We start from the raw sequence: 15,323 nt of genomic DNA, 5'->3' as shown, positions 1-15,323 counted from the left end.
TCTAGTTTGGCTCAGTGTTTAGTTATGGGTGTTTGCTTCTGTCTCCAACAGGTACTAGATGAGGGCTCATGATGGTGGATAAGTTAGTCGTTGATCTCATTATCAGGAAAGGGCATTTATGGTAGCCTTTCCACTGTTGCTCAAATTGTTAGTTGGAGTCAGTCTTGTAGGTGTCTGGACATTTCTTTTAAGTTCATTTTTCTCTCCAATCCTATAATGGCTCCCTCTTTTATGTTCTCTCTCTGTCTCTCTCTGCATCTCTCTGTCTCCTGTCTTCTATCCCTCCCCTGACTCAATCTTCCTAGTCCCACGTGCTTTCCTCTCCTCCCCTTCTCTTTCTCCTAGTTCCCTCTCCACTCACTGCCCCCCCCACTCCCCAGAACCTAGAGCTGGTTCATGTGTGTCTTCCATAAGCATTAGTCAAGCAAAGATGGAAGGAATGGCTCAGCAGGTAAGAGCACTTGCTGCTCCTGTAGAGGACATTCCAAGTACCCACATCAGGAGGTTCACAACCATCTGTATCTCCAGCTGCATAGCATCTGGCACTGTCTTCTGGCCTCCGTGGACCTACCCATCCTCAAATGCATGCATAAATGCATAAAATGCTGTTAAATAGAATTTTAAAATTTAGTCAAAAGAAAATAATCAGGTGGAACCTATCAAAGCCTGAACAGTGGGTACCTAAGAGACATTGAGGAGTAAGGAACATTGATGGGAGTATTATTTTTTCAGCTACATATTCTTTTTTTTATTTGTAATTTGTAATTACAAATAAGTACATGAGTATGTATCAATTACTTTTAATATTCTAAATGACTTAAATGATGTTTATGATGACTATTTTGTCATGTGAGATATAGATGAACATATATACACAGGACAGAGACACATACATAATGTGTGCTGTATTAATTGATTGTGATTCCTTTCCTTAAATCCTTCCCTACATTTTAATTTCACACATCTGCTTTCTGAATGTTCATTAATTTCCATCCTTGAGATGAGATGCTTGTCATTGAAAATTCATGCAGTACAAAAAAACCAAAGCAAAGCTCCTTTGAGTGCTTTCATTCATGAGAAAAATACTACTGACATGCTTTCCAGTCTTCCAGATATCTGTTTTGCATATGCAAATCTCAGAATGAGTTTACACCCACTCATGCCTATAGAGCATGACTCACATGAGGCCTATGTAATTTCACATGAATGAAACCATTTTTTCCTCTCAAGAATACATTGAATGTATTGTTCCTGGTCCATGAATGCACAGCACACTGTATTTAAAGTGTGCTGTCTCTGGTGGGCAGACAGCTTTCTCTGAGCTCTCCTGTTAAAATGACTCTGCTGTACATATCCATACATGTACATTTTGGACATTGTCTAATTATTGCCATAGGAAAAACGTCCAGCTTTTTAAAAGGCATTTTCAGTTGCACATACTTGTGTTGGGGAGGGTACATGCACATGAGGGCAGGGCCCATGGTGGCCAGAAGAGAGAGCCAGGTCCCTTGAGCTGGAGTTACAGGTGCCTCTGAGCCACTCAGCATGAGTTCTGAGAACCAAAGTGGGGTCCTCTGTAATAGCAGTACCTGCCCTTAGCCACTGAACCATCCCTCCCTCCCCCATATGCCCCATGCTTATCATCATATTTGCTGTATTGCCTCTTTCTCAGAGGAATGGAGAGGTGTGCATTGATGATGAGTTACTCATGCTTGCTAGCTTTTCCTTCCTCTCTCATTTCCAGGCAATAAAATATAGCTCCGCAGGAACAGAACAAAGCCAGAGCCAGGTGGACTACCCAGAATCCCTGTGGATATTTGAACAGGAGGAGATGCTTTCCATTGGGATAGAAGAAGTAAGTGATATCCCAATGGCCCTTAATTTACCCAGCACTGATGTTCCCAAGCACCTGCTCTTTATTAGAAACTAACATCTACCCAGAGTGTTCCCACTGTTACCTCATACATGTCCAAGAGTCAAGTGAAAAGTCAGGAATGAGTCTGACCACTGACAAAATTTAACTCACCTACTGCAGACCCATCACCATGACAGCTGCCCCCCCCCACCCCGTGGGATGACTTCCTCTGCAGGTGTTTGACATTTTGCCCCTCTATGGAGTTCTGCGGCCATACAGCAGCCATCAGATTTCGTTTACCTTCTATGGACACTGTGACATCATTGCACAGGCCAAAGCTCTGTGTGAAGTGGAAGGAGGGCCCACCTATGAAATACTCCTGAAGGGGGAGGCTTCCCTGGTCAGCTACTCCTTTGACACTAAGGACATCAACTATGGATTGCAGGTACTGCAGGCATCAGGTGGGGTTTTTCCAGGTTTGCCTTAAACGTGGATTGCAGTCCTTATCCTTGAATCTCTCCCTGAACCATCCATCACTCATCACTCATGCCCTTCATCCATAGTCAGCTTCCATGCCCCGGTTCCCCTTTCTGCAATCATTTCCCCTGGTTTTTCTCACTATCTCCTCAAGTTAGGCCAACAGAAGATGCTCATTTCTCAGTCCAGAAGCTGCTGTTACCTTCTCTATTCTCTCACACTCCTCCACTTACAGTCTCTAGGGGTTTTGTTTTGTTTGTTTGTTTGTTTGTTTGTTTGTTTGCTGCCCTCTCCCCCCACACCCCACATACTTGCACCAACCCAGTATTCCCAAGTTACTCACCTGAGTCCCACTCTGAACCACTCTAATCACACTGCAGGACTTCATCAAGCCATACCTAAATTTTTGTTTTGATGTTTTTGTTTTTGATTTTCAGAGACAGGGTCTCATGCAGCCAGACTTACCTCAAGCTCACTGTCACTGTGCAGCCAAGGGATGACCTCAAGTTTCTCCTCCTCCCACCTCCACCTCCCAAGTTGGAGGATTTTACACACACACACACACACACACACACACACACACACACACACACACGATGACACCTGGCTGCGGTGCCTAAATATTACAGCAGTGGGCCCAGCATTTGGACTGGGGTTTCACTTTTCAAAATTAAGTCCCCTGCCATGTGACATCAATGCTACTAGTCTACAGACACATCTCGAGCAAGGGATTGCCTCACTACTAACCCATGTAGACATCATCATCAGATAAGTTTTTCAGAAAGTGTATCTTCATCCCATCAGTTCCTGTGCATTCATCTCAGCCACACATTATTGAGAAAAGAGCAGGCTTTTATCTTGTCTGGATTCCTACTGTTTCCTTAGGAGCATCAGCACCTCTCCAAGCCTCATCATCTCTCATCTGTAAGATGGGGAGGGACAGCTATGACTATCTCATTAGTCAGTGTTTTGCCCTGGTCCCAATAGATGTTCGGTCACCATGAGTTCCCTTCTCTGTCTATCACCCATCAAGCTACTTACTGAGGATGCCCTAGCCTTTTTTGTCCATCCTAGACTCTTCTTTTAATAAAGGATTTATTCTTTTTTAATTAATTTTTTAAATTTCATTTTAAATTCCAACCACAGCTAGAATTCCTACCCCTCTCACCTCCAAGCCAGCCCACCCCCATCCACTCCTCCCATGAGGTAAGGGCTCCCATGAGGAGTCAATAAGTCTGGCACATTAAATTGGGGCAGGACCAAGTCCCCCACCCCAAATTAAGGCTGTACATGGCATCTCACCATAGGGAATGAGCTCCAAAAAGCTAGCTCATGTACCGGGGATAGCTTCTGGTCCCACTGCCAGAGGCCCCTCATATGATCCAAGCTTCACAACTGTCTCCCACATACAGAGGGCCTAGTTTGGTCCCATGAAGTCTCCACGGCTGTCAGTGTAGAGTTCTTGAGCTTCCTTGAGCTTGGTTCAGCTGTCTCTGTAGATTTCTCCATCATGATCTTGACCTCCTTTGCTCATATGTTCCCTCCTCCCCCTCTTTGACTGGATTCCCGGAGCTCATCCTGGTGCTTGGTTTGAATCAATGCATTTTGTTCCATCAGTTACTGAATGAAGACTCTATGATGATCATTGGGGTATTCACCAATCTAATTATAGGGGAAAGCCAGCTCAGGACTCCACTATTGCTGTGAATCTTAATGGATAAAGAAAATGTGTTACATTTACACAGTAGAGTATTACTAAGCTGAAAAAGACTATGACATCATGAAATTTGTAGGCAAATGGTTGGAACTAGAAAAAAAAGAAAAGAAAACATCCTGAGTTAGGTAACCTAGGCACAGAAAGACAAACACAGTATGTACTCACTCATAAGTAGATATTAGACATAGAGTGAAGGATAATCAGGCTACAATCCACAGCTCCAGAGAAGCTAGGTAACAAGAAGGACCTAAGAGGGACACATGGATCACCCTGGGAAGGGAAATTAGATGAGATCTCCTGGGTAAATTGGGAGTGGGGGCAGTAAAGGGGAGGGGAGGGAGGGTGAGAACTGAGGGAATGGGATAGTCAAAGCAGGGCAGACTAGGAGAGCAATGAAAGAGATATCTTGATAGAGAGAAGCACTATGGGGTTAAAGAAATGTGGTGCTAGGGAAATCCCTAAAAATCCATAAGGATGACTCCAGCTAATAATGGGTTTATTCTTAGTGATTTATACAATGCATTTTGATCATATTTACCCCCTCACCCAACTCCTCAGATCCTCCCCAACCTCCCGACCCATGTTGTTCTATCTTACTCTTGCTCTCCTGCTCCCTCCCCATTAAGTCCTGTTTTTATTGGCCTATTGTATCATTTATATTGGACTATTCCTGAGTTCTGGATCTTCCCTGGAGTGTGATCAATGTACCAGGTATATCACACCATTAAAGAAAACTGTCACTCTCCCAGCAGCTAACATACCAGTAGCTCCTCGGCTAGGGGAGCTCCCCTCCCCCATGCCTTGTGTATCTTCCCCATTCCCACCACATCTTCTGCCCCTCTTCCACATAGGCCCCTGAGCCTTGAGGGGAGGGGTGAGGTATAGACGTCTTGTTTAGGCATGGGCACTCTAAAGTCTCTTATTCTCTACATGTTGACCAGTTGTGGGTCTCTGCATTAATGCCATCTACTACAAAAAGAAGCTTCTCTCATAAGGGTTGAGAGATAGATTAATCAATGGATATAATATTATTAGGAGCCATTTTAATAGTGTGTCCATTTAGCAGAATAATTTAGTAGTAGGTTTTGCCCTAAGGCCCATGACCTATCTAGCCACAGGCTCTTGGCCTCATTGACAGTGGCAGGAGTAGGCTCCATTTCATGGACTGGGCCTTCCATCCAATCAAAAGATGGGTAGTTACATTTCTGTCACTATTGTGTTGGTGGACACATTTTACTAGGCAGGTCATTGCTGTAGTTCACAGGATTGACAGCTAGGTGATGCAATACTGATGGTTACCTTTCTGCTGTCATAGCATCTTGCAGCACCATGAAAGCTGCAGCAGGAATGAAACTCCCAGTAGAGTACCAGCTAGGTCTCTGCATGTTCTATGACTTGAGTATGTGATACTTTTGGCAGTAGGGTCTTACTATCAAGTTCTGGAGGTGAACCTAAAACGTTAGCAACACTCAATAATATTTAGGGAGTCTGTGGGACCCCACGTTAAGCTCTCCTCTTTTTTGGTTTCGCATTTTTGAGACAGGGTCTCTCTATGTAACCATATAACTCTCATGTAGACCAGACTGGCCCCAAACTCATCTCGAGATCTACCTGTCCCTACTGCCTGATTGCTGGGAGTAGAAGCAAACACCACCATGCTAAGCTGTTAAGCCTTTCTCTTAACTGGTAATCTTAACTGAACAGATATTGAATTAACCATAACCCCATATTTATAAGCCATCCATTTAGTTGTGGCCAAGCTGGTTTACCCCCTGCCTCTAGTGCACCCCCGCACTTTCTGCCTCCACATTTTCTCACACACTGTTCCTCTCATGTTCCACTCTGCCACCTCCACACATGTTCATCCTGTCAGTCACAGCTCCTTCCCAAAACCTCACCTTCACTTGGCACTTAGATACTATCTCAGCCACAATACACTCTCTCACTTGGGTAGGGAATCTCAGTCAGATTAATCTCTGTATACTCCTTTCCACTTAGATTATGGGTTATGTACTTGGAGACTGAGCAATTTTTATTGCATTTGGTTCCTATTATATAACTACAGCAAGTAGAAATTATTGAATGTGTGTGTAGATGTATTTTTGAATGTGCGTATGCATGTATGTGTGTCGATTAAAGACTACATCTGTTTGGATTCATCCAGCACCAACTTCAGTCCTCTCTACTGGATTATCCAGATAGAATTTCTTTTCTCCCTTACTTCCAGATTCCTCTGATAAACTGGTTTCAGGTCATTTCCACAGCTATTTCATCCTAAATGTACCAGACCTTATCTAAGACAGCTAGTTTTGCCCTGGTTTGTCCTAGGAAACCCTAAAGTAGACCTCAGTTTGGCGGTGTTAGGCCTACCATATGAGCTGGTGAATTATGCTAGCAAAATCTCAAATGGCATGTTATACCTATGGTTCCTTACATAAATGGGAAAATTCATTCTAAAACATTCTAAATTTAAATCTTGTGTTTCTAATGGGACAGAATTAGAAGCAAATTCTCTTACTTTAGAAAACTTACTTCAAGATTCTCATATATAACTTCATGTGGTGAGGAATCTGAGGCACAAAGGTTAAGGTTACCCTTAGAGCCAGAGCCAAACTAAACCAGTAACTAGGACTAAGACAAAAGCCAAATGTACGGAACCCAAGGGTCCTCCTGCCTTGGGAGCCCTTTGTGATGCTCCAATGTGGATTGACCAGTATCTTTTTAAATGTAATTCTATATTGATTCTTTGGGGATTTCACATTATTACCCCAATCCTGCTCAGCTCCCAGTTCCTCTATATCTGCCCCTCACCTCTGCAGTATGGACCCCAAAAGAACATCCCCAAAAAAGTTAATTAAAAAGAAATCAAAGCAAGCTAAAACTACCTCACTCTTCTGTCTCTCCAACACTGCTGCATTCTTTCTCGTGGCATCAGGAGCTGTGGTCTGGTTCAAGGCCTCTGGCATGCCATCACTGGACCCTCACTGAAACTCCTCTTGGATATCCTGTTGTTGCCCTGAGTTATGGAGATCCTGAGGATATCATTCCACAGGACCTCCCTTCATGTACTCCAGCAGGTCATAGATGGTATAGATGATAGGGTGGCCCAGCCAATTGACTAGTATCTTATAGAGTGTCTGCAGGGTACATTTGTTGATCCCCTTTGTCAGGGAGGGAGAGAGCAGAATCCCACAGACAGATAACAGCCCTTCTTCTCATCCTCTCTCCAGCTGTTTGACCATGTCACAGAACGTGAAATCACTCTGAAAAACATTGGGAAAGTTGGCTTTGAGTTCAAAGTTCTGACTAACTACCGGTCTTCACCAAAAAACCTTCTCCCTGGAGTACCACTTATCCTGCCCCTCTCGGTGAGTCAGAAATGGGAGGGCTTACACAAAACAGACAAGCCACACCCATGGTGGAGAGCATTACTGTCAATACTACAAGTATGACTTTTTTTTTCAGTTAAAACTGATCATTTGTAATCAGGTATGGTGCTGCACACAGGTAATCCCAGCATTCAAGAGGGTGAAGCAGGAAGACCAGGAGTTTGATGGAGGCCAGTCTTAGCTACTTAGCAAGTCTGAGGCTATCCTGGCTTATATGAATCTCTGTCGATAGATGGATTGATGGATAGGTGAATAGATTGAGAGACAGAAAGATAGACTTAGGAACATTATTCATTAAATGAACATTTATCAAGTCATACATTACCTGTCTTCAGGAACCATGGACACATGATAAACCAGTTAGATACAACCTATGGATTTTTTTCCTCGTGACAATAATTGAAGGATGGAAAGAAGGGCTTATTTAAGAAGGGATAGAGTCCATCATATGGGGCAGCCAGTGTTCTTCCACACTGCAGCAGGAGCCTGAGGCTGCTGGCGACAGTGTCCACAGTCAGGGAGCATCAAGAGAGACGAATGCTAAGCTTGTTTCCTCCTTTTCATTCTATCCCAGACCCCAGCCTGTGGGATGGGTGCTGCCCACATTCAGGTCATGTCTAATGCCATCAAATAAACATTCTGAAAACACCTTCACAGACACGCAGACAGGATTGTTTCCATGGTGATTCTAAAGCCAGTCAAGTTGACAGTAAAGATTAATCATCACTAGTAATAAACTGTGATGACAGCCTGAGAACTGTCAGGGACTCACTGGAAACTGCCAGGATTTTTTTGGAAGCTTGTCACATAGGTTCTTCTGCTTGTCACATAGCAAAATTCCCTCAGAAAGCAAGCAAGGAGTTGACATAAACTGTTCTATTTGCACACATAAGGCAAGGCAAGCAATGGCAAGGACATGGAAAAACTCTTCCAGAACTTTGGCTCCCAGATGCCAACCAAGAGTCAGCCTTACAGGAGACCTTTCTATGATCCAGGGCCTTGAAGCTGCTATGCTGGCCCATTTTTTAGCCAGGGCTTCTCTTTATTTCCATGGGAGACTTCTTTTTTCTGTATGTTTTTCTTTCTCTATATGCCAGCTATCCTATTGTGAAGCCAGATTCTTACCATGAAAATAAATATTTGCAGAATACAAAATTATACATGCATATTTAGTGTATTACAACATAGGGACATTTGCCCAGCAGGATTGCATGAGAATTGTTCTTATTGGGAAAATACACTGCTATGCTTTGCAGATAGAAGATGAGACTCCCTCATCCCATAACACTGAGCACAGGAAAAGTGGCTCTAAGGGGAAACAGGAGAATTTCATGGACTGCCCAGGGGAGGAGTGAGGAAAAGGGATAAAGAATCTGTGAGGATAAACCCCACTGACACAGGCATGCCATTCTGTCACTCTTTGCAGCTGGACTGTGCACTGTGGGCATGCACAGAGAGAGAGAGAGAGAGAGAGAGAGAGAGAGAGAGAGAGAGAGAGCCATGCATTCCATTAAACATGTGTAGTCTCACACAGTGATTCATGAGGGTGAGAGTCTTGTGAAATTCAGGAATAAGAATCTATAGCATATTGAAATAACTTATAAGGACGCTTGAGAGTAGAGAGAGAGAGCAATGGCTTCTCACCGGAGTTGTGACATGCAAGTGTTAGGGATTTGAGATAAGTTTATTGACTCTAGCATGGTTAGTGTATCCCCAGAACATGTGTATTAACTAAATTATAGATCACTACACATCAATATATTGTCATTGTCTTATTATTATTTATGCCGTGGCTTATTTTTTCTTATCCTCATTCAATAATTTTTCCTCAAGGAATATATATTACTCCTAAGATTTTAAAAGGTAGACTAGGGAGGTTTAAAACAAGAGTCAGGCATGGTGGCACACACTTGTAATCCCAGCTCTGGGGAAGTGGAGACAGGCAGATCCCTAGGGCCCCCTGGCCGCCATCTTAGTCTACTTGATGAATTCCATGCTAATGAGAGACTCTGTTTCAAAAAGCAACATCATTCCCTAAGGAATGACACCCAAGTTTGTCCTCTTCCTTATACACACACAGAGAGAGAGAGAGGTGGGAGGAGCTCAAAAATTATGAAGAAACTCATCTTAATGAATCATGAATACTTCTATAATTAGAATTTGGCCAGTATTATTTTCCCACTTGAGGTCCCAAAAAAGCTTTGCTTCTTCCAAAGCTTTATTTTAAAATGGTACAGTTGGTACCAGATAGATGGCACAGTGGTTAGGAGCATTAGCTACTCTTCCAGAGGTCCTAGTTTCAAGTGCCAGCATCCACATGGCAGCTCACAACCATCTATAACTCTAGTTACTTGGAATCCAATGCTCTCTTGTGGCCTCCACAGGCACCAGGCATACATGTGGTTCACAGAAACACTCATACACATAAAATAAAATAATTTAATTGGTAAACTAGGTGTAATCCATGGCAACTTGCTTTTTTTACCCAGTGTGATGCTTTTTTTAAGACTCATCCATGTTGATGCAGCATAACTATAGTTCCATTTCCTTCGTATGTCCACCATCTTAATCTGGAGCAAAAAAGAATCTTGCAGATGATATCACCACACCTGTTTTCAAATTATGCTACAGAGTTGAAACGATAAAAGCAAAATGGAACAGCACAAAAAAAAAAAAAAAAAAAAAGAAAGGAAAAGAAAAAAAGAAAGAAAGAACAGATATAAAAATCAACAGAATAGAATTGATGGCCTAGGTGAAATCCACACAAACACAGTGATCTGATTCTTTTTTTTTTTTTTTTAACAAAGATACCAAAAATATACATCAGAGAAAAGATACTATCTTTAACAAATGGTGCTAGGAAGACTGGATTTCAATGGGTAAAAAAAAAAAAAAAAATGAAACTAGATCCTAATCTCTTGCCCTTCACAAAATTCAACATCTAATAGATCAAAGACCTCAACCTATAATTTGCTAGTCTAGCAAAGTGTAGTGGCACACACTTTTAAACCGGGCACTGGGAGGCAGAGGTAGGCAGATCTCTATAAATTCAAGACCAACCTGGAACTGCAAAACTGGTAAATGAAAAAAGTATACTTCAACTTATAGGTTGGCACAGGTGAGAACTTTCTGAATAAGACTCCAGTTGCACAGGAAATAAGATCATCAATGGACAATTGTGTTTTCATGAAACTTAGAAGCTTCTGTACAGAAAAAGAAGACGTGAAGAAATTGAATGGTCAGCCCACAGAGTGGGAAAACACCACTGCTAATGATTCATCACACAGAGGACTGGTGTATAGAACATGCAAAGCTCAAAAAGTAGACATTGATACAGACACAACCACTTAAAAATGTTTCTGTTTGTTCCTTGTATTCCTGTGTTGGGCAGTGCCTCTCACTACGTTACCTGCTTCCCTGTATTTTCTTGTCGTTTTTCCTACCGCACCATGGGAATAGATCTGAGGGGAGGTGTGTCTAGCCACCCATAAGAAGCATAAATCCATTGCACACTGTCCAGCTCTCTCTGATCTCTACCATGTAGGGTTTTATCCGCTCAAATAAGGAGCAGGTGTTGAAAGTTTACTACTTGCCTGGAATACCTGAGGTCTTTCAAAGAAGCTTCCAGATACAGATCGCCCACCTGGACCCAGAAAATATCACTCTGTACGGAGAGGGCATCTTTCCCAGGATCAGCCTTGACCTACACAGGAACCTCCGAGGTACTGCCGCCCACTGCAGTAGCTTTACCCCCCAGAGGACAAAAATTACCAGTGTTTTCTTTAGCTTTGCTTTCCATCTCTGAAGGTTAGTGGTTACTCACTTTGTTCAGTCATTTTATTTGTTTGAAAGATCTTCTCTAGTACTGTTCTGTGCTGTTGCCAGGGGTGGGGAGCAATAGTTAAATCTGACTCAGGCTGGGACCATTGCAAACTAAAACTTCTGGCCAGTTTTCCCATCATTAAACACCCTATTGAAGGGAGAGGTAGTGACATTTGGACCAGTGTGTATTCATTCCAGCAAAACTTCTCTCCCAGTCTCTTCTCCCAATAACACTTTGTATCTTCATGATGAAGATGGAGTGTGGGTACTACTGGATGTAGAACTCTCACAATAGAGCCATCACAGGAAGCAGCCACACCCTTTACCCAGGGTCCGTGCTTAAAGGCTGAAGTTAGTATTATTAGTTATTACCTTTCTGGCCTCAGGTGGTTCCTGGAGCTATCTTCCCATGCCAGGCTGGTAATTCTGCCTTTGTAGGCCCCAATACTTGGCTGAGATGCTCTTTTAACCAGTTCTTCCTGACCCAGGGCAGGACCAAAGTTCAATAGAAAGTACTTGTTCTTCATGGCTTCCTTCTTTGCATCCCTTGGATCCACTTTCCCCACAGTGTTTCAGACTCGTCTACTTCCCAGCCTTCCTCCTCCTCTAAAGTCACACACTCACTGGCTCCAGATCATCCACTAAATTATAATTATCAGCTCCCTGAAGACACATTTCATATAACATAAATTAAAGCTAAGACCACACCACACTCCAATATTAGAACTTCAGCCAGAGAAGGAGAACCAGCTCTGCACATACCCTCAGCCCTTAGGATACAGCCAGGACTAGCTCCAGGGCCTCCTTGGGTGCTGATATCTACACATGTTCAAGTCCCAGACATAAAATAGCATGATATTTGCATGGATCCCACATGCGTCCTCCCATATACTTCAATCTGCCTATAGACTCTTACAATGCCTAATACAATAGAAGTGGTGGCGTATAAACAGTGTTTGTACTCAATTGCTAGGAGATGATGATGAGAAAAGGTCTATACAACTTCAACACAGACGCACTGTTTTCCCAAACAGTTTTGTTCCATAAATATTCGACTTTGTAGATGCAGACCCTGCAGGTACAGAGAATCAGCTGCGAAGGTCAAGAAGGAAACTTTTGCCTCACAGTTGAAAATCAGAGTCTCTGTTAGCATCATAACACAGAGGGTGTGGTTATCAGGAAGGGTCTTCAGTTACTCAAATGTGAACATTGTTTGGGTTTAGACACTGGTGTTAACTACAGTTTTAGCACTCCTATTGTTTCACAGAAGGCGTTTGAATTTCTTCACCTACTTTTACCTTCAAAACATTTAAATTTGCAGTGACTTTTGGTGAATCCAAGTGTTTGGAATCCCTCTGCTATTTGTCTCCCTCTTTATTAAGGGTATTGTGAATCACTTTGATTTAAAGGAACTTGACCCCAACATATCCTTTGTGCTAACTGGGAGGGATTTAGTGTGTGAAAAGCCACCAAAAGAATGACCAGCTGTCTCAGCTTGTCCAGCACTGAAAGAGACTATAGAAAGTAGAAGGGTTAGTGTGGAACCGAGCAAAGTCCAAGCAAGCCTCTTAGTGTCTTATCGTCTTGAGGACCAGCTCATAGTTCATGTACCATGTCCTTAATGACATGTGCCATGCCATTAAGCTCAGCAAGGTCTCAGAACAAATTCAACTCGCTCACAAATTACCTGTCCCTCCAAAGGAGAGAAAATATAGCAGGTGAAGTGTCAGACCGTCCCCTTTCCTTTTCAGCTCCCCCTGAGCTAAGAGACTAGGTTTGAGGCAGAGCACATCTCTGACCAGCTGATCCCTCCCCTCTGCTGCACAGGCAATGAAAAGTATGAACACTTCTTGGAGGAAGCGAAGAAAAGCATGGAGAAAGAGTACTGTAAATATGAGGCTATCGATCACTATGAGATAGTAACCGAGGAACTCCCTGAGGAGGAGGCTACAGAGGTGAGAGCAGCTCTACCTTGAACAGAATGTGTGTGAGGAAGAGATCATGCACAAACTGGGGTGGGCCGATGCCTGTGAGGAAAAGATCATGCACAAAGCAGGGTGGGGCAATGTGTGTGAGGAAGAGAGCATGTGCAAAGCAGGGTGGGGCAATGACATGGGACATCCCAGAAGCAGAGTGGAAAGAGATACAGCCAAGACTAAAGAGGAGCATTAAAAAAAAAAAAAAGGCAAGATGAGCCCAAAGAGGTGAGCAGCTATCTAGAGAACCCATCAAGAGTTTTCGGCTTTCCTCGGGGAAAGAAGGCAAGAGGGAGCAATTGAAATGTTTTAACCGGAAGCGCTATGGCGTGATTGAGTTTGCATCTCTAAAAGATCCCTGTAGCTGTCTTGTGGGCTATGAGGGGACAGGGCTTAGTGGCATAAGCGCAGAGATGAGGTGACAGGGGCTTTTATAAGTTGTTGGGATGATTCTAGGTGAGTAGAGTAGTGATACAAACAATGGTGATGATAGTCAAGGAAGAGAGAATTGAGTGGGGACAAGGAATATTCCAGAATACTCCAGAATGATCAACCACTCAGAATTGGTTGGATATGGAATGAGCTAGGATGTCCTTTCACCTGGTTGCATAATAAAGAGGGAATATTAGGAGATGAAACTCAGAGGGAAAAAAGAAGTTTGGGTAGGAAAAGGAGGAAATGGGTCAAGATAGTTCATTATTGAGGATAAAATCACTTTCTTTTTATTTTTTGAAAATTTCATATACATTTACAATGTATCTTAGTCTCATATGCATCTCCCCACTCCTCCCAGCTCCCCCATATAGCTCCCATCTGTTGAAATACCCCAGCTTATCTGTCATCTACCTCTCAACTTCATGCCCCTTTTTTAAGCAACCAAATCCAACTAGAGCTGCCCATATATGAGGTCATCTACTAGAACATGAGCATTCTACCAATATCCACCCTCCCCAAGAAAAGTCTCCCTCCATTAGAAGCCATCAATCAATCACCCCTCAGTGAGGGGAGGGGCATTGGGAATCCCTCCCTACTCCATGTTGGAATGTTTTATTTATTAATTTGGTTTTTTACATTCCAATTCTTGTTCCTCCTCTATCCTCTCCCCCAACTCCCCCATCCCACCTCCCATATGGTCCTCAGAGAGGGTAAGGCCTCCCCTAGGAGGTCTAAGTCTGTCCCATCATCTTGTTGATGCAGGACCAAGCATCCCCAACCCTATGCCTAGGCTAAGCAAGGTATCTCTCCATGTAAAATGGGCTCCACTAAGTCACTTTGTACATTAGAGTTAGACCTTGGACCCACTGACAGTGGCCTCATATATTGTCCCAGCTGCACCATTGTCACCTGTATTAAGGGAGTCTGGTTCCATCTTATGCAGGCTCCCCAGTTATCAGACCAGTTGTCTCACTAGCTCGGGTCCCATGCTGGAATTTTTAACTGACTTGATCTCATGGCAGTCTTGTGCAGTAACCGTGGAACTTATGAATTCATGTGTGTAACAGCCATGCTAAGTCCAAAAGCCAGTCCTTTACAGCACTCTTCCCTATCCTCTGTATCTTACATTCTTTCAAAACCTTCTTCCATGATGTCCCCTGAGCCTTTGTGAGGGGCTATGACATTGATGCCCCATCTACAGCCAAGCACTCACAATCAGTTTTTCTTAGCATTTAGAACTGTCTGCATTAAACACTACCCTCTGCAATAAGAAATATCTACCTGTAATGTAACTCCAGGAGATACAATGTCTCAGGCTGCTATGGACTTCTGGGCTCCAGTGCACATAATCACAGATACACATCTTCACATAAGTAAAACTTTAAAAAAAGAACCCATGGCCAGAACATCCCACCTCTGTGTCTTTGCATAGGAATATTAAAATGGTTACTGAAGCTGAAGTCATGCAGTGAAAACACACAGTGGTTCTGTGGTACTTAATTTTTGTCAAAACATTTTTTATGTTTAAAAATATTTATTACATATTTACTTGTCAGGGAATTGCATGTGTCTCAGAGCAAGTGACACAGTCAGAGGACCACTTTTGGGAGTTAGTTCTTCCTTCCACCTAAGGATTGACCTTAGGTCATCAC

General features: G+C 43.0%; 1 protein-coding gene across 1 annotated transcript in view; it reads left to right on the top strand.

Annotated features, from left to right (window-relative positions):
- The window catches only part of Hydin (HYDIN axonemal central pair apparatus protein), a 343,862-nt gene that overhangs the window by 218,962 nt on the left and 109,577 nt on the right, over positions 1 to 15,323 (top strand). The window contains 5 exon segments of the mRNA XM_051201355.1: positions 1,745 to 1,855; positions 2,091 to 2,300; positions 7,280 to 7,417; positions 10,983 to 11,160; positions 13,088 to 13,215. Coding sequence (XP_051057312.1) covers positions 1,745 to 1,855; positions 2,091 to 2,300; positions 7,280 to 7,417; positions 10,983 to 11,160; positions 13,088 to 13,215 — 765 coding nt within the window.

The sequence above is a fragment of the Phodopus roborovskii genome, unplaced genomic scaffold, assembly GCF_943737965.1.
Source record: "Phodopus roborovskii unplaced genomic scaffold, PHOROB, whole genome shotgun sequence".
Classification (NCBI taxonomy): Eukaryota; Metazoa; Chordata; class Mammalia; order Rodentia; family Cricetidae; genus Phodopus; species Phodopus roborovskii.
Note: the sequence above shows the minus strand (reverse complement) of the source record. Positions and strands in the feature narration are given on the sequence as shown.